This window comes from Lampris incognitus, chromosome 5 (assembly GCF_029633865.1).
Source record: "Lampris incognitus isolate fLamInc1 chromosome 5, fLamInc1.hap2, whole genome shotgun sequence".
NCBI lineage: Eukaryota > Metazoa > Chordata > Actinopteri > Lampriformes > Lampridae > Lampris > Lampris incognitus.
This window is the reverse complement of record NC_079215.1, coordinates 56,778,593-56,798,726: the sequence shown is the minus strand read 5'-3', so window position 1 is coordinate 56,798,726 and position 20,134 is coordinate 56,778,593. Positions and strand designations below refer to the sequence as shown.

General features: G+C 44.0%; 1 protein-coding gene across 1 annotated transcript in view; it reads right to left on the bottom strand.

The window, feature by feature from the left end:
* cfap58 (cilia and flagella associated protein 58) overlaps positions 1-20,134 on the bottom strand; it is a 191,483-nt gene that overhangs the window by 138,017 nt on the left and 33,332 nt on the right. The window contains exons 10-11 of the mRNA XM_056280568.1: positions 19,304-19,465; positions 18,503-18,649 (exon numbers count right to left, since the gene is read on the bottom strand). Coding sequence (XP_056136543.1) covers positions 18,503-18,649; positions 19,304-19,465 — 309 coding nt within the window. The remainder of the gene's footprint in view (positions 1-18,502; positions 18,650-19,303; positions 19,466-20,134) is intronic.

Sequence of the window (20,134 nt, the reverse complement as noted above, 5' to 3'; positions counted from 1 at the left end):
GGGTAGGGGAATGAAATGAGCAGATTTGGAAAATCTGTCAATGATTGTGAGAATAACTGTATTACTGCTGGAAGGAGGAAGTCCAGTAACGAAGTCCAAGGCTATGTGGGGCCAGGGACGGCAAGACACTGGAAGAAATAACCCGGAGGTTGGCCTGGTAGAAGTCTTGTTTTGGGCGCAGACCGAGCAGGCAGCGACAAAGTCTCTGGTGTCTCTCTCCATGGTGGGCCACCAGAAGCGTCGACGGAGGAAGGTAAGTGTCCGATTGACTCCAAGATGACAGGAAAGTCTGGTCGAGGGCCCCCACTGGAGAACCTCAGAGCGGACCGAGTTCGGGACAAACAGGAGGTTAGGTGGACCGTTACCTGGGTCGGCCTGATGTTGTTGGGCCTGGCGGACACAGGACTCAATTTCCCAGGTAACGGCAGCAATGACGCAGGAAGACAGCAGGATGGCATCTGGTTCTGAGCTGGTCTCCGCGGTGAATTGACAAGAGAGGGCATCAGGTTTGATGTTCCTAGAGCCGGGACGATAGGTTAAAGTAAAGTTGAACCTGCCAAAAAAACAGGGCCCACCTGGCTTGACGGGAGTTCAACCTCTTGGCTGTTTGGATGTACTCTAGATTTTTGTGATCGGTCCAAACAATGAAGGGGTGTTTGGCACCCTCCAGCCAGTGGCGCCACTCTTCCAGGGCCAGTTTCACCGCCAGAAGTTCCCAGTTGCCAATGTCGTAGTTTCTCTCTGCTGGTGAGAGCTTACGGGAAAAGAAGGCACAGGGATGCAGTTTAAGATCCGTTGTAGAGCGTTGAGAGAGTACAGCCCCTACCCCGGTATCCGATGCATCCACCTCAATGATGAACTGAGCTTCCGGGTCTGATTGAGTCAGAACAGGAGCCGTAGTGAAGCGCCGTTTGAGTTCCTGGAATGCGGTCTCCATCTCAGGGGTCCAACGAAACGGAGTGGAGGTGGAAGTGAGAGCCATGAGGGGTGCTGCCAGGCGACTGGAGTTGCGGCTAAAACGCCTATAAAAGTTGGCAAATCCCAAAAATCGTTGCAGCTGCTTCAGGCTGGTAGGGGTTGGCCACTCAGTGATGGCAGTGACCTTTGCCGGGTCCATCTGTAGCTGGCCCTCTGAAATTATGTAGCCTAGGAAAGAGATGGTTGTAGAGTGAAATTCGCACTTTTCTGCTTTGGCATACAGTTTGTTCTCCAACAACCGTTGGAGTACCTGACGAACTTGCAGCTGGTGAGTGTCGAGGTCAGGGGAGTAGATGAGGATATCATCTAAGTAAACAAAGATGAAGCGCCCGATCATGTCTCTCAGCACATCATTCACCAAAGCCTGGAAGACAGCGGGGGCATTAGTAAGGCCAAATGGCATTACCAGATATTCAAAATGGACCAGAGGTGTCTTAAAGGCTGTCTTCCACTCATCCCCCTCTCTGATGCAGACAAGGTGGTAAGCATTCCGGAGGTCAAGCTTGGGATACACTTTTGCTCCATGGAGAGGGGAGAAAACAGAGGTGATGAGTGGCAGGGGATATTTATTTTTAGTGGTGATATTGTTCATACCCCGGAAATCAATGCAAGGGCTGGATGCAGCGCACTGACAGATCAGAGGCTACAATCTGGCAGGGTGGAAGTGCTGGTCTTTTATAGCAGGTTGGCTTGATTATGGAATGGGTTGCAGCTGGTGAGGCTCTGCTCACCTGTTTCCACTCACACACAAACAGAGAGAGAGAGAGAGAGAGAGAGAGAGAGAGAGAGAGAGAGAGAGAGAGAGAGAGAGAGACAGACAGACAGACAGACACTCGGGGAGTGGCTCAGGTTAAGCAATCTTTGAGGTGGAGGCTGTGGAAGGAGGGACAGATGTAACAGTGTGTCTTGCCAAAAAAAGCAGTGGGATCCATAACACACCAAGATCAGCCTGCCACGTATTTAGCCTTTACATGTTTTTTAACCTGTAGATTACAGAAAACTCACTAAAATGATCTAGGGTTTAGTTCATCTTTAAAGACATTTAAAGACTTTTAAAGGCTGTTGTGTTGTTTCCCTGGCCATATAAACAACTTACTGTCCAGATGTAATTTTTGATGTTGCTGATGATTGCCTTCATCTTGCACACCATGTTCTTCTACTCAAGGGCGGCAGTGGCTCGACGGTAGAGCAGGTTGTCTGGTAACTGGAGGGTTGCCAGTTCAATCCTTGATTCCTACTTGCAAAAATGTTAAGGTGTCCTTGAGCAAAACACCCAACCCCTAACTGGCCCTGATGAGCTTGTCGTTACCTTGCATGGTTGACACCACCATGGGTGAATGTGAGGCATTCATTGATTGTAAAGCACTTTAAGTGACTGTTGCAGCAAGAAAAGTGCTACATACATGCAATCATTTACCATTCTCTTATGGTATATGATTGCATGTATATAGGATCGCAACCCAGTGTGTGTGTGTGTGTGTGTGTGTGTGTGTGTGTGTGTGTCTGTGTCTGTGTTGGTCTTGGCTCTACTTACGTTTCTAAAACCAAAACTACTCAACTAAATCAGAATACAGGATATTTTGGGGGTGGCCACAGATGATAGAATAGTAGGCCTCCGTGTGCCCTGTAAGCCTTTAATTTTCTCGTGTTCCCCTGGTTTCACAATTAAATATTGATATATGTCCGGCCATTAAGGAGTTCAGCTATTAAAAGAGTCATTAACACTGATGGCAGGGCAGTGAGAAGGAGTCAGGGAACTGAAATCCATCCATATGAGTAGGTTTTTGGAATAGCTTGCTTGCCTTGAGCCAGTTAACCACAGAATGCCTCCTGATTGAGCAGTCCACAGTCTACAAAATGCAGCAATCTATCGAACACAAAAGATGATCCATGCCATCAGCAATTAGTCATTTTTTTGTTTTGCAATCGGGTAGTGCATATGCCCAGGAGTTTTGTGAATAATGAACTGGTCTATACCACTTTCTGCCAATGCAAAGTGCAATCACCTTGCCAACACTTCCAGCTGGCTTTACATGAAATGTAATTTTGAGTAACTTTTGCTATCTTTAAATGAAGACACACTAATGGGCTGAGTTCTTGGTGGGGTATGAATAAATGAGAACACAGCATATAAGTGGAAGCTACCTTAACTGACACAAAAATTAACATGTAAAAGCTGACGCTGAAAACACCACAATGACATAACCAATTCAGCAGCAAATCACATGTCCTTAAATGGCAATGATAGTTTCAAGCTAGGTTAGGTTAACTAGAAACATGACGGAAACAATTATACTTTAGCAGAGATCCTAAATGTCTGCGCTTCCTGCCCACTTGAATGACAGTGAGTCTGTCAGAAAACAAACCTTCAAACCTCTCCTGACAGAACTTGAGCATCTCCACCAAGGTAGCATATGAAGCATAATGAGATGCTAAAAAGCATCGATATGGAGTTGTTAGCATGTAGAGATAAGATGGAAGAGCCCGCTTGAGACCAGCTGCAAGGGGGACAAACCTAGGGATAGGACTCTTGTTCTGCATGAGCTGTGTTCTGTATGATCGTAATTAATGGAGGCTCATTTGCTGAAATCTGAATAAACATTTAGAAGGTGTCCTTGTTTCTTTTATCAGGAGCCAAGAGCAACAGAAGCATAGTAAATATGTTTTACATTTAAGGACCTAATTAATGGTGGATTTTTTTTTAATAGGTAGCATTTACATCATCCAAGGGAGAAAGGGGGAGTTTTTCTTTCATAACTCCTATTCAAAGCTATACAGGACAAGCTGATTCACAGACAGGGATGAGGACGCAGGATTTAACACAGCATTCAGAACATCCCTTGAAATGATGCAATACAGGAGCTGATTGATACAATACTTTTCAGAAAAAGTGTGTTTCTTCATTCCAGTGGTACTTGTGCCATGGAAGGAATACACATGGCCTGCCAGCATCTACAGTTGACAATGTATAAAACATTTCCCCTCGGCATAAATAAGAGTTTCAGACTGTGCAGGCTATACCTGTGTGTAGTGTTTCTACTGGTTTGATACGTTTAAAGAGAAGCAGAGTGCATTCTCCTTTCTCTCTGTCCCAGCTGTCCAGTGAACAAGGTATATCAAAGTGTCAATACTATGCTCAATGGCAAAAAAAGAAAGCAAGTGAGAAAGAAGGCATATATAGTCAAACATTAAACATATCCCACTTGAAAGAAGACATTTTTTGATTTTGAGATACTTTCTTGATCCCCGTGGGGAAATTCCTCTCTGCATTTAACCCATCCTGGCTGTGTAGCTAGGAGCAGTGGGCAGCCGCCGTGCAGCACCCGGGGTCCAACTCCAGTTTGTCTTGCCAGGCCTCGGTCAGGAGCACAGACAGTACTAACCCTAACATGTATGTCTTTTTGATGGTGGGGGAAACCGGAGCACCCGAAGAAAACCCACTGCAGACACGGGGAGAACATTCAGAGTCCACACAGAGGACAACCTGGGATGACTCCCAAGGTTGGACAACCCTGGGGTTCGAACCCAGGACCTTCTTGCAGTGAGGCGACAGCGCTAACCACTGCACCACCGTGCCACCCAAGGGGTTATTCAAACCCCATGTCAGTTATTCAAATCCAATGTCTTGGACATGGGGTTTGAATAACAGATATGTTGATGGAGAAAGTGTCAGCCTCACATAGTCGCTATTTTCTCGCCTTCCAAGATGAAACATTGGAACATGTTTCCCTTTTTGGAAGAAAAGGGACAAAACAAAGTTTCGGGTTAGCTGAGGCAGGGAGAAAAGCATTAAACAAAGCTTGTGTGTGGGGGGGGGGGGGGTGGCACACATGCATTGAGTGGGCACTGAAATCGATGTTGGGGCAACACTCAGTGTGGAACAATGGAATGGATGATGGAGTGGGTGCAGCAGTGAAGCGCTGAGACAACTCGAGCCGCAATGCCATTCTGACACTGACACTTTTTGACAGAAGGAAAAGTTGCATACTGTAAATTTGACAGATAGGAAAAAAGGGTCAGTGGATTGGGGCAACAAGATGAACGGATAGAGCTTATTTTTCCCCCGTTTTCATCAGCCTTGAGAGGTTGAAGCAGAATTAGTCACCATCTACAGACAGATAGCTATTGACTTTATGTCACCGGACAAGTCAAAGGATAATGCTTAAATACGGAGAGGTTGACAATACCAGATGCCTGACAAATTTGTGGGCAGGACTCAAAGGAGGGAAAAAAAGAAAATGCCCCAATGAGGACTGTGGATAGCCTCCTTATTTAAACAGTTGCACAATTTAATCAGCGCTCTGTCTCTGCTACAACACATCTCTTTGATTTTGTATGCTCTATTGATCCTCGAAGGGAAATTACACTCTGCATTTAACCCATCCTAGCTGTAGTTAGGAGCAGTGGGCAGCCACTGTGCAGCACCCGAGAACCAACTCCAGTTCGTCTTGCCATGCCTTGGTCAGGGGCACAGACTCCTGTCTGGGCACAGCTCGTGCACAGGGGCACTAGCCCGTCACTAGCCTGCTACATAACATCTAGCATTCTGGGTAATGCAGTTCCTAACAAAAGCATGTTAGGGTGCATGTTAGGGTGCAAAAAGACATGCACCCTAACATGCATGTCTTTTTGATGGTGGGGGAAAGCGGAGCACCCCGCGAAAACCCACCGCAGACACGGGGAGAACATGCAAACTTCACAAAGAGAATGACCTGGGATGACCCCCAAGGTTGCAAAACCCCAGGGTTCGAACCCAGGACCTTCTTGCTGTGAGGCGACAGCGTTAACCACTGCGCTACCATGCCGCCCTGTCACCTTCAAGGAGATGTACTAAAAAGAGACAAAAGCACAATGACGCTGTCAGGAAAAATTACTGTTGAACTGCTGCACCACAAATCACCAATAGAAAACAGTTGACAGGAAAGGTATCCACTAAAGTGCAAAATTCCTCCATGCTGATAAGCTGTCGTAATAAGGCTTTTCTTTTATCCAGCATCCTTTGACTTTACCGACTTTACCGACATTCCTCCTACTCTGTATATCTACACTTCAAGACGGGCCCAGACGACCAAATCTACACTCGTCTCAGCTAGGGAGACAAAAAGAGAAGAAAATGGTGAGAGAGGATTGTCTCATAAGGTGGAGGAGACAGTAACAAAGAGGCAACTGCGGGAAAGCATTGTGTTGAACAGGCAAAAATGAAAAGCTTAATGACACAGTTATGATGGCAAGCTTTCCAGTAAACTTCAACTACACTTACAAGTCACAGGAAAAAGAGCCAATGGAACCATGGAACCATGATTATGGGACAGGAGAACTGAGAAAGTACAGCAAATCCATCAAAATTCATGAAATTGTATTTTAAGCTTGTCCATTCAATGCTGCACCTCAGAGAAACTGCAACTGCAGTTCGACTGCAGTCTGGAACTTTGTGAAATATTAAAAATGGTCTAAAGGAAACTGACTTCGGTCCATATGTACAATTACTTGAGCTATAAAAAGCACCTTCATCGAGCCGCTGAGGCTGAGAGGGTTTGAAATGATTGATCAAAACAGTAAAACTAAACAGAGAATTGCTAAAGTGGCCCCCCATCACAGATAATGGGCAGCTTTTCAAGCAAGGGAAGGTAAGAGACATAGGGAGAGAGAGTGAGACAGAAAGTAGACGATAGAGACATGTGAAGTGACAAAATGAGAAGCTTAAAGACGATTATAATGGCAAGCTTTCCTGCGCACTTGGCCCCTATCTAAAAGTCATTGGAGGAGAAGGCAATGGATCATGAGGGAGCCATGGTTACAGGACTGAAGAGCTCAGTGTGCACTATATTTTACTATGGCGCTGAGGTAAAATTGATGCTCAAGGCAGCTGGAGACTGAAAGCTGCAACTGGAAGGTAGGAAATTCTGTCATCAAAAATATGATTGAATATAAAAAAGGAATATGAAAGGGGAGCGAAAATATATGTTATGTATAATTTTCTATTCTGGTCTTTCCCTTTATTTGCCTTTTCAGGATGGCACCGTGTCAATTTGCTATTTTATGGTTTTCAAAGTGCTCTATTTAAGGTCTGCTGTTGTTTTTATACAGTCAAATAAAGAATTAAACTGAGTTTTAACATTTCATAATCCTCTGGAGGAACTATACAGTATAAGAACACACATATACACACACACACATACATTTTATCTCTCAATCTCAATCAAAAATCAGTGACTGAGCAGAAGTTACAGAGTCATGAAGTTCAGCTCTCTTTGCTTATCAGGACAATATTTTGCATCAATATGTCACCTTAGATGTAAGCCCTAACCTTGAGCTGTGTACTATTCAAATCCATTGGCGTGTGAGTCGGATTCTCATATTCTATATGATGGAGAGCTCCATTACAAATAATTTATGAGATTCAAATTAATAATGCTCAATTTTAAACTGTCTCTAGTGATGCCACGAATGTATTTATTGGGGGTAACTCATGAGTCAACCATTAAAACCATATCTGATCCTGTGTTGTATCCCATAATAATTAAAACTTTGACTGGATATGCAGAGCAAAGGCCTACTGGTGCTATAGGAGGTGACAAAAAAAGAAAAACGGAAGATGAGAGTCAGAAATATAATTTTGCAATTCAATGCACTTCCCCTTTATGGTTTATCAGGAAGTCACAAAAGTAATCCTGCCCCCTCTATGTTTGCCATTCTCCAGAATCTCTGTGACAATGTAAAAGACCCCCTTTCTTCTCCGCATTGCTTTTGAAACCGTCATCCAAATACTCAAAGATGACCGCACTGAGGAAGTTCATGTGTCTGCCTGGGCAGGTAGCAAGCTTTCCTCTCTCACTACCTGTTCATGCTCCCTGAACATATTCATTCAGAAGTCAGGGCAGAGGATAGGAATGAGTGGGCAGCCCAGTTGGTGGAGGCCCAAATCCAGTGCCCCTGCTGGCTGTGCATCCTCTTCTCCTGAGGGACTGGACAAGATCCGCACACAGTGGGAGTACTTCAGCAGTAAGAGGGCAACCACGGTCGAAGTTGTGGGATCAAGGGTGTCACCGTTGTGAGTGACAGCTGCTGGCCCCTGAAGCATGCTGGGTAAGGGCTGATGGGCTAGACCTGACTCAGGAAGGCAAGATCCTGCAGTGGTGTGGAGGCCAGCAGACTCTATCCCACATTAATTGTGGTCTCATTTCTAGACCAGACTGAGCAGCATAGCCTTGGCAGCATTTTGCCTCTCAGCCCCATGTATATTGGGCACAGCATGGTCGAGTACTAGAGCGGAACAACGTATATGTACACCCCAAGCTATACAATTACACTGTTTTGAATGTTTTTGAATAATGTAATTTTGAATAAATTGTCTGAATGCCAGCTGAGTACATCATGCTATAAATAAAGGATATTGCAACATCAACAAGGGTAATATGACTTTTTTTATTTTGTGAAAAGATATACTTTTACTCTGCATAATATGAGTGAAAATAAAGTATATAAAAATAACAGGCAGTGTCCTGCAATTACTGTATAGCTCTGATGGTTGGTTGTAGGCTTTTTACTTATTTTTATTTATCTTTTATTTAATTATGGGGGGGGGGTCAGTCAGTCCATACCTACAAAGTTTAGTCCCAGTTTTAGACATCTGCACATCACAGCACAACAACTACTCATAGGTTGACACTATTATATTGAGGGCACTATTTCCATTTGTGAACCCTGAGGGTAGACTTTCTGAGGGGTATAATAGAACATATTATGTTATATTCAGTGTTAGTCTTTTTCACTAATGGCTGTTATTGTGTTGATTTGGTACTGCTGAAAGAATGATAAAAGAAATTCACCACTGAATTAGTGAGGACTTTCACATAATTATCTATCCTCCCATAGCCTCCTCTTTGGGCAGTATTTCAGTCCCCCAGAACCTTTTTGTGATATACTCAATCACAATGATTATAATAATCTGTTAATAATTGTGTGGAAGGCAGAGTTGGTCAGCCAAAATGCATTCAATCTGAAAAAGCAAAAGCGGAATCTCTATTAAGCCTCTACAGTTTACACACACACACACACACACACACACACACACACACACACACACACACACACACACACACACACACACACACACCCTGGCTATAGCCCCCCCAGTGGCGGAGTCAGCTAGCCGTGAACATCAGGACTGCTCTCTCCATGAAAATCTTCCGGTGCTCACCACCAAATCCATCTGTTCGGACCTCTGGTCCCGGGCAAGCCGGCACAATTGCCTCTTCTCTACACAGGCAAGGAATCATTGGGTCCACACACCTTCCCATTTGGCCAACTGACTGGTCTCTCTCTCCCTCAAAGAAGAGAGAGAGAGCCAGCTTTGCACCACACAGTTTATGTACAGGACTGTATAGTAAAATAAATGAGGGTACGCTATGTAGAAGCATATTTTTTTTCCCCTTTTGTTATAATCAAGGGCTTTCCTCCAGACACGGAAACACAGAGTTTCTGAGTGCCTGCTTTACATAGCTGCTTACTTAATTTGAGCCTTATTGAGTTATCTGTCACTTGATTATTACTCCCTGGAGGATTCTTCCTCTCTTACCCTGTGAGATGATCGCCCATATGCTAGCCACTCTTGTTTATGTGAAGAACACTGGCCCATGTGCCAGGCCAAACCCAGTGGTATTCAATGCTAATTCATTTACATTGTTTTCACCTTGCTGTCTTGATGCGTGCTCAATGATCCAGGAAATGAAATTACAAAGTTGAATCAGTTCATCTGGACACAACGTTTACTGGGAGAAATGTTTCATCACTCATCTGAGTGACCTATTCAGTCTCATCTGACTGCAGGTATCCCACCATTATAACCAGCACAGTTGCATAACTACAGAACCAACAATCAGTTTCATATGCAAATTGCCCTGACCATTAACTAGAGCTACGATGGCCATGTGCCCTGGGGCCCTAAGCATACATCTGTCACCATCTTACACATGCTGTGATTGCAACTATTCTCCAGTCCTCTGTGAACAGTGCACATGGCCATTGAAACTGTGCCATTACGGATGCACCATCACGGCCTCTTGTTAGTATGATTAACTCAGTGACTTATTGTACTGGGTATGTACTGTCGTATATAGTTAACACCATTAGATGGCAGTTTGTTGTAACATGCAAGAACCTGGTAACCGCAAGTGGTAGGATGAGGCATCTCCCTTACCTGGCTACTCTCAACTACCAAGCATCACCACTGGAGAATGGACTTTCACCAGCAGAAGTGCTGGTGAAACGAAAGCTAAGGACATACCTCCCATCAGTGAAACATCAGATGGAACAGAGTGCGCCGAGCTTTCCTAAAGTGAGACAGACGGGATCCTACAACAGAACAGCCAAGCCACTGAGCCCACTCGCACAGGAAGAAATAGTGCGGGCAAGATGTGATGGACAGTGGGAACTACTGGCTTAAGTGGTCAAGCAGACAACACCCTGGTCATTTGAGGTGATCACAGAACACAGGAAAACAATGAGGTGAAACAGAAGACACCAACCAAAAGTGCCTCAGAAAGAAATCAGGGTCATGGACAGCAACACAGATGACATGAAAATCCCAAGTCAAATCGAACAACCAGAAATGACAGATATACATATCACATACATACTAGATTGAACAAGCCTTAAATGGCGGCACATGTAGACGCAGCAACCTCACTTGGACCTATAAAGAGGACTGCATACAGCTTCGACGGACATCCCAGCGTGAAACTAAGGACTGTTGTATTTTTGTCTTCACCGAAACATGGCTTCACAGCAACATTCCGGACACAGCCATACAGCTAGACGGGCTAGCGTGCTACCGAGCTGATAGAGCATCATCTTTGTCAGGTAAAACCCTGGGGGTGGCTTGTGCGTTTATATTAACAAGGAATGGTGTGCAAACGCTGTGATGGTCTCCAAACACTGCTCTCCACTCGTGGAGTTCACAGTTGTCAAGTGCCGGCCATGCTATCTATCTATGCTATGTGGTTGTGTACTTGCCCCTGAGCACGAATGCCTCAGAGGCACTGCGCAAACTGCACAACGGCATCAGCAAACAACAAACCGTATACCCCGATGGATTTTTCATTATTGCTGGGGATTTCAGTCATGCAAACCTAAAGACTGTATTTCCTAAATTTTATCAACATGTAAAATTTGCCACCAGGGAAAACAAACTGGATCTCATTTACACTAATGAGAAGAATGCATACAGAGCATTCCCCCGCCCCCACCTTGGACAGACCACATCTCTGTTATGCTAATTCCAGCATACAGGCCACTTCTGAAACTTGCCAAACCAGTTCAGTGACAGATCAGGGTCTGGCCAGAGGGGTCTATTTCAGCTCTTCAGGACTGCTTTGAGAGCACCGACTGGGGCATTTTCAAAGCAGCAGCCTCCTCTGGTGAGCACATTGATCTGGAGGAATACAAAGTGACAGTGATAGCCTATATCAATAAATGTATAGATGACGTCACAGTCACCAAAACAATCTCTTCGTGGCCCAACCAGAAGCCTTGGATGACAGCAGAAGTCCGGGCACTGTTGAGGACCCGGAATGCTGTATTCAGATCCGGTGATAAGGCAGCACTCAAGACAGCAAGGGCCAACTTGTCGTGTGGCATCAGGGAGGCAAAAAGACAATATGCACAGAGAATCAACAGCCACTTCGCTGACAGCAGAGATGCACGGCACTTGTGGAAGGGCATCCAGGGCCTCACTGGCTACAAGCCTCCTTCTCAGACCTGTGGCGGTGCCCCCACCTCCCAGATACACTGAATGACTTCTACACACGGTATGAGAGACTGTTCAACATGCCGGTGGAGAAGACTACATCCCTGATGGATGACCAGGTTCTGCAGGTGACCGCAGATGACGTGAAAAAGACCCTCTCCAGAGTCAACCGACACAAAGCTGCGAGTCCAGACAGAATCCCAGGCCGAGCCATCAGAGACTGTGCTGAGGAGCTGGCAGATGTCCTTGCTGAAATCTTCAACATCTTGCTGTCCCAGGCAGTCATCCCCACGTGTTTCAAGTCTACCACCATCATACCAGTGCCAAAGAAAGCCACTGTGTTCTGCCACAATGACTACCGCCCCATTGCACTGACTCCCATCATCATGAAGTGCTTTGAGAGGCTGGTCATGAAGCACATCGAGTCCAGCCTTCCCTCCACGCTGGACCCTCTCCAGTTTGCATACTGCACTAACCACTCCACAGAAGATGCCATAACCTCTGCTCTTCATGCAGCTCTGTCCCACCTGGAGAGAAAGAACAGCTATGTGAGGATGTTGTTGATTGACTTCAGCTCAGCTTTTAACACAATCATACCACAACAACCGATCCAAAAGCTGAGCCAGCTGGGCGTTAACATCTCCCTCTGCATCTGGTTGCTGGAATTCCTCATGGGGAGGCCACAGTCAGTACAAATTGGCAAGATCTCCTCCAGGACCATCACACTGAGCACTGGTGCTCCACAGGGCTGTGTGCTCAGTCCGCTCTTGTTCACCCTGCTGACTCATGACTGCACAGCATCATCCACCTCCAACCTCATTATAAAATTTGCTGATGACAGCACAGTGGTAGGTCTCATCAGCAACAACGATGAATCACCATACAGAGCGGAGGTGGATCAACTGGTGACGAGGTGCAAAAACAACAACCTCTTCCTAAACATAGGAAAGACTAAGGAGGTCATTATTGAGTTTAGAAAGACCAGCGCCCACCATACCCCTCTGACCATCAATGGTATGGACGTGGAGAGTCACCAGTGTTACGTTCCTGGGAGTTCACATCACAGAGGAGTTCTTGTGGTCCTCACATGTCACTGCGCTCTCCAAGAAGGCCCAGCAGCGTCTTCACTTCTTGCGGCGTCTGAAGAAGGCGAGTCTCCCCCCACCATCCTCATCACATTCTACACAGGCACCATAGAGAGCATTCTGACCAGCTGTATCACTGTCTGGCATGGGAACTGCAAGGCCTCCGACCGCAAATCGCTACAGCGGATAGTGAAGACAGCTGGAAAGATCATAGGAACAGCTCTCCCATCCATCCAGGCCATCTATGACGCACGGTGCACCCGGAAGGCTCTCAGCATTGTGAAGGACCCCACCCACCCATCACACATCCACTTCACCCTCCTAACCTCTGGCAGGAGGTACCGGAGCATCCGTGCTGCCTCCACCAGACTATGCAATAGTTTCATTCCTCAGGCTGTGAGGTTCCTCAACAGCCTGAACACACAAAATGACTTTTTGACTGTCTTACTCACTGTCTGTCAGGTGTGCTTCTGTGAAGTAACTTTTGCTTCTGATGCACTTTTTGTTTTTAATATTTACTGTGTTTTTTAGTTTTTATGCGACACTGTGGTCCTTGTGAAACATAATTTTGTTCCCTTGTATGTTTGAGACATGCATATGAGGCAATGACAATAAAAGTAGTCTAAGTCTAGTCTAAGTCTTATCAGAGACAAACAAAAACAAGGATGGTGACATAACATCAAGAGAATGGCTTCGGTCCTGGGCAGTTTCGGTGGCGTCTGGACATTGCTTGGCATCCTCCTCATCATATTCTTCATACATTTTATAATTACATTATAATTCTGTTATCCTCTTTCAATGTTGTATCTGTAAATTGTGTAAACACAACATCCATTGCACGTTGTCCATCTTGGGAGAGAGATCCCTCCTCTGTTGCTCTCCCTGAGGTTTCTTCCTGTTTTTTCTCCCTGTTAAAGGGTTGGTTTTTTTTAGGGAGTTGTTCCTTTTCCGATGCGAGGGTCTAAGGATATGATGTTCTGTTGCTGTAAAGCCCCTTGAGGCAAACTTGTAATTTGTGATATTGGGCTATAAAAATAAAATTGACTTGACTTGACTTGGTCGACAAGACAAATTGTGAGACCAAGGAGATTAATTGAAGAAATGTAAAGGTGGCGTGTATAAGAAAGAAATATAAGAAAGTTTGAAAAACAGGGTTATAACATTCAAAGCAGCCTTTAAGGTCAGAGCTTATAGTACTCCAGCAGTATCCAGGGGGGATCTGGTGTAAGGTAGAGCATTTTAAACGTTTTTTAACCAAAATGGGTGATACTGAATTCAATGTAGTCTTACCCTGGGAACTAGGCTGCAACAAACAATGAAAAAAGAGAGTATCAGGGGGACTTGTTTTTTTTTTTTTTTTTGCCTCAAATAATCCGTCTGGTCTACAGACAACTGACGCAAGTGTTTATGTTTGCATGAACATTTTAAAAAAAACATTTTGTCAAATTGTGTTTATAAATAGATAGATCAATAGATAGACAGAGGCAGAGACAATGGGGATGAGTGACAATATTTACATATATTACAAGCTATTCTTTTTTTGAAAAAAGGGAGATGTACTGATATGCACTGTTGTATATAGTTAACACCACTAGATGGCAGTCGGACCGGTATCCCTTTATCTTAACTGGGCGTGTGTCAAAGCCAGGAAGACACCCAAACTGCATCAGCCCATCGAAGAGAGGACAGGGACAACAGCTACCTAAGCAGTGGCTTCATTTAACAGGCCAGAACCTGGTAACTGGAAGTGGTAGGAGGATGTGTATACCAATTAAAGTATTCTGACGACAACACCCGGTGTGTAAGTCTCATCAATACACTACAACACCTCAAAGTTTCTGGTATCTATTCTCAACCCATTGGTAGGCAACAATGAACATCACATTAGAACACGATGGATTTTGTGAAAAAGGTGAGGGACATCATTATGGAGGTGGATAAAACAATGGTCTCATATGATGTTACGTCTCTCCTCATATGCATTCCTGTTGATGAAGCAGTGGAGGTGGTCTGCATGAAATTACAGGATGACCCCACCTTTTGCAATAGGACCACCCTTAACGCCAACCAAGGGTGTCTTCTGCTGAAGCTGTGTCTTCAGTCCACATACTTCACATACAGGGGGAGGTACGACAGGCAGAAGCATGGGTGTGCTATGGGTCCCCCAATTTCATCTATAGCGGCCAACTAGTACAAGAGGAAGTGGAATAGAGGGCTCTGGTGTCCTATCCAGGCAAACCACCTAGCATTGGGTTAATATTTGTGGACAACACCAGGGTTAAAATTAAATCTCAGGAAGTACCACATTTCACCAACCACATTAACTTTGTGGACAACCACACCAAGTTCACCAGGGAGGATGTGAAAAATGACTGGTTAGCCTTCTTAGACTGTGAAATTGCTGTTGGTGATGGGGGACATTTGATTGTTGATGTTTACCGTAAACCAACACATACTGATCAGTACTTAAGGTTTGACTCTCATCATCCACTGGAGCACAAACTAGGAGTCATCAGGACGCTGTACCACCAAGCTGACAATGTCCCCACTGACACAGCAGCCGGGGAAGGGGAGAAACCCCACATTAAACAGGCCGTGGTTAAGTGTGGTTATCCTAACTGGGCATCTGTCAAAGCCAGGAAGATGCCTAAACAGTGCACCAGCCGATCGAAGAGAGGAGAAGGACAACAGCTGCCTAAGCGTAAACCAGTGCGGGAGTGTTTGAACAGTTGAGACATGTATTTTCCAAACACTGCGTCTTATTTGCTTTCAAACCCCAGAACACGCTGCGCTAGAAATTGGTCCACCCCAAGGATCAGGTACCCCGGCACAAACAGAGCAATATAGCGTACACTGTTAAGTGCCGGTAGGATTGCCGTGACTTGTACATCAGGGAAACCAAACAGACACTGGCCAAGAGGATGACACAACACAGAAGAGCTACACGTCAGGCCAGGACTCCACAGTCTACACCATCTACAGGCCAGTGGCAACTCTTTCAAGGATGAGGATTTTTTTTCTTTTACTGTAGTACAATTACAATTAGAACTGCAGTACTACAATTCTTCCTGTAGTATTGTAGTAATTCTTCCTTTTGACTGTAGAACAATTCTACTGTAGTACAATTCAATATACACACACTATATGTGTGTGTGTGTGTGTGTGTGTGTGTGTGTGTGTGTGTGTGTGTGTTGGTGTATCTATATATATATATTTAAATATATCCCCAAATGATCTTAATTGAATTACAATGCAGTAGTTATGTCTGGGCCTATCAGTATTATTAATTTAGGCATTGGTATATTTTATGTTCTCAAATACCAAATCTAGTCTCTCGTTTACAGGATTTATAAACTTTCATTCTTTCACTTAAGAAAAGGTTGAGCAACTGCACGTATGTGCTTTTTTTTTGCGTACAACAGCTCACCCATTAGTGGACTTCATTTATATAACCCCTTTCTACTCAGCAGAGCACCAAAGTGCTTTACAGCTAATGCCTCACATTAAAACAATACAAATACCAACAGTAGAGGCTGCCATGCAAAACATCAACCTGCCTATCAGCAGCAGTACGGGGATCTCTGCGGAGGAGCAAGCAAGGATCAAAACAGCAGCCTTCCGATTACTGATCAATCGCTCTACCTCCGTAGCCACTGCAGCCAAGACAAATTTCTTAATTCATTCTATTTCTTTATTTTCCCTGAAATCTTTTTTTTTAAATTGTTGTGAACTTCCCCAAAAAAGGTTCCTACCTGTAAATAAGTTCCACCCTAGCAGTTTTAAATGCATACCTTTTGTTCTCTGGGGGTGCTGTTCTGGTGTGACACCTCTGAGCCTAGCTTCAGTGAGCACGTATGCTCGGATGGTGGGTCACATTTTCTAATGCTCTCTCTATACTACAAAAAAAAAAAAATAACAATAGTAATAATAATAATACAAACTTAACATGAAACACTCTACAAAACATCACATCACCTATGACGAGACGTCATTAAAATCTAACCATTGCATGCTGCCTATTAATCCACGAGACCAGCATGTACAAAGCCAAATTGAAGCTAGCACGAGGCTAATTAAATTAGCCAAACACACATGAATAATATAGTCAGTCAAAATTACAAATCATTTATACAATGGAGGTAGACCAATAAATTCGTTAGCACCTCACAATACTGTGTGTATCACTATAACTTTAACCAAACAAATGAAGGTAATATGTAAGATAATGGAGAGAGCATTAAAAAACGCGACCCACCAGCTCCAAGCATACGTGCTCACTGAAGCTCGGCTCAGAGGTGTCCCACCAGAACAGAGCCCCCGGGGAACAAAAGGTATGCATTTAAAACCGCTAAGGTGGAACCTATTTACAGGTAGGAACTAATTTTGGGGAAGTTCACAACAATTAAAAAAAAGATTTCAGGGAAAATAAATAGAATAAAATAAGAAATTTGGCTCGGCTACACCACTACCACCCAGACCCAGAACAATAATACAAAAATAGTACTTACAAGTTATAGTCCTGAAGCTTTCCTCTTGTGTTTTACTTACTGACACCTACAGTGATCCTTGGTAAGTGCAGTGTATTTGAGCACTAATTATCCTAGCATTTTCCTCAGCTAGTCACAGATTAGTAATAAAAGGCAGAATTTGTATGTATAAGATATGGATTGTAACTTCAAGGCCAAGTAGTGAGCGAGACAACTAGTAAATTAGGTCAACTAGGTAATATACCTGGAATTAATGAATGCAACACATAAGTGGCCTTTTTCCACTGTAGCCCCATGCCATTGTGTTCCATACTGGTAAACTGCACCAACAGGTTCAGAAAGTGTGTTCATAATAGATAACCCGGTCTCAGATAGGTCCAGCAACTTGAATCAAGTATTACATCAGGAGGTGCTGCTAAATACAAGTTCTTGGAGCCATCAGGTTGACCTAGCAGAGTTGGTCATTGCCTACTTTTTTAAAGACAATATCCACTGAAAGTGTCTCAAATCAATATTTGAATAACGAAATCTAGGCACTCGTCAGTCAGCAGCACCCTGACCGAGCAGTTCGCAAACAAAAAGGTGTATTAAGAAATTGCTCACTGTTTGGGGGAGCAGGGATTCCAGCTAATATCAGAACAATGTTAGTAAAAACAAAGAAAAAACAAAGCAGCTCTACAAGAAGCCCAAAGACCACACAATCTCAAAGTGCCAAAAGTACTAGCGGGAAAAAAGTGCAAGTGGACACAAACAGCAGCAGAGTCCTCAGACTTGATTCAGCTGAAACACTGAGGACAAGGAAAGTACTCCTCATTCTTGATGGGGATAAATGACTATATTGTTACTGTTATTAGCTCATGTTAACATTTGCCGTCCTTGAGGTTTGTAGTAAATATATTATGTGGTCAGAGTGTGATATTGTTTGATAGATTGATAATCACATTTAGTTTCCTCTCATGCTGTAATTGCACATACTGTTCGTTCATCTTACATCCCAATAAAGAATTTATATTAAGTTTTGCATGTTCATAAAAGAGGAACTATAAATACAACAAAATGCTGGGCTTAGTTCAAGATGAATAATCTTAAAAGGTAATCTCAGGTAATACAACAATAAATGTGTTGCTCTTAAAATCTGAGTGGAATCCCACAGTATAGTAAAATTAACTTAACCAGAGAACCTCTACAGCAGACTCCAGTAGTACCTTGAGGGCCTCGTTCTCCCTCTCCACACGCTGGAACTCCTGGTGCTCCTTGAGAAGGGCCAGTTCTTTACCACTGGACTGCTCCTTCAGCTGGTCATTCTCCTTGTTCATGATCTTCAGCTTAATCTTCATCTCTGTGATATCAACCTGAAACAGAAAGAAACAGACAGACAGACAGACAGACAGACAGACAGACAGACAGACAGACAGACAGACAGACAGACAGACAGACAGACAGACAGATACTGAAGACACTAAGAGAAATGTAAAGGGCAAACTTTTCCAATTCTAAAAGGCACACAATAAAGTTGAACAGACAAAAAGGCACTAGACAGATTATGTGATATATGCTGATTCCACCCTCCCCCCTCATTATAATTGGCATTTTATGGCCTTAAAGTCCTTCAAAGTCATATTTTTCCTCTTTTCTAGTCACTGTTGCTGCAGAGCATTAATATTGGCAGGCCGCATCAGGTTTGGCAGGCAGAAGTGGCCCTCAACAACTTTTTAAATCGGGGATCAAACTGAAGCAGTTCAAAGAAACAAATCAGCTAATGATTTCAGTTGCAGATTGCAAACTACCTGTGTAAGACTGTCCCATCCCCCCTCTCTGCATTTTGTATGGCTCTGGAGTATACCATGAGAGGTTCACCTTGTTAAAAACAGGCAGCATGCCAAGTGAGCCCACTTGTGTGGGAGAGTGAATGAGCTGGAGTGAGTAAGTGAATGAGTCAGTGAGTGCCAACTCACTGACTGACCAAACTAAATAACTGTGTTGTCCCTCAACCACCCTCACCTTACCTGATTCTCAACGAGGTTCCTGCTGTAGAGGTTCCTCTCAGCCATGACCGACTCAAACAGGTTCTGCTGCTGCTTAAGTGTGCGTTCCATCTCTGCAGTCTTCTTCTTGTACTCAAATAGCTCTTTCTCTCTTATCTCAATATCACTCATGTGCTGCTGCACCTGTGTAGGTGTTGGGGTTTAGGCAGGGAAACACAAGGGAATGCCCATGTAGAGTGTTACGTTGGTCTTATATTTAGACTTCATTGTAAACATGGGGCTGCTTATTCTGTCGTACAGCGCTGCTTGAAAGTATGTGAACCCCTTGAGCAGTTTAGATTTTTCTGTTGTTTTACCATGATTTTCTTATTCTATCATCACCAGTTTTTATGTATGAAATGTCAGATATATGTTTATCAGTTGCAGGTACTTGTTTAGTGGGACTTGTTTAAGTAGCCCAAAAACTACATGAAACATGGAATTAGTGTATGTGCAAAAGTAAGTGAACCCCCAGCTGCATTGGTTAAGTCAAGCAGGTAACAGACTCGGGTGAAACACATTTGGGTGCTTAATTAATCATTTAAGCAGACCAATGAAATGAGACATCCTTGGGGAAGGGTTTGGCCTGCACTAGTTAAAAGAGAGAGGAAACCAACCAAACCACTGTGGTCCCATACAAATCAACAATGCCAAGAGCAAAGGAGATATCCGAGGACATGAAGAAGAGGGTAGTGATAGCCCATCAGTCTGGGGAGGGATATAAGACCATCTCCAAAAGATTCCAGCTCCATCCATCCACTATAAGACAAATAATTTACAAATGGAGGGCCTTCAACATGACAGCAACTCTGC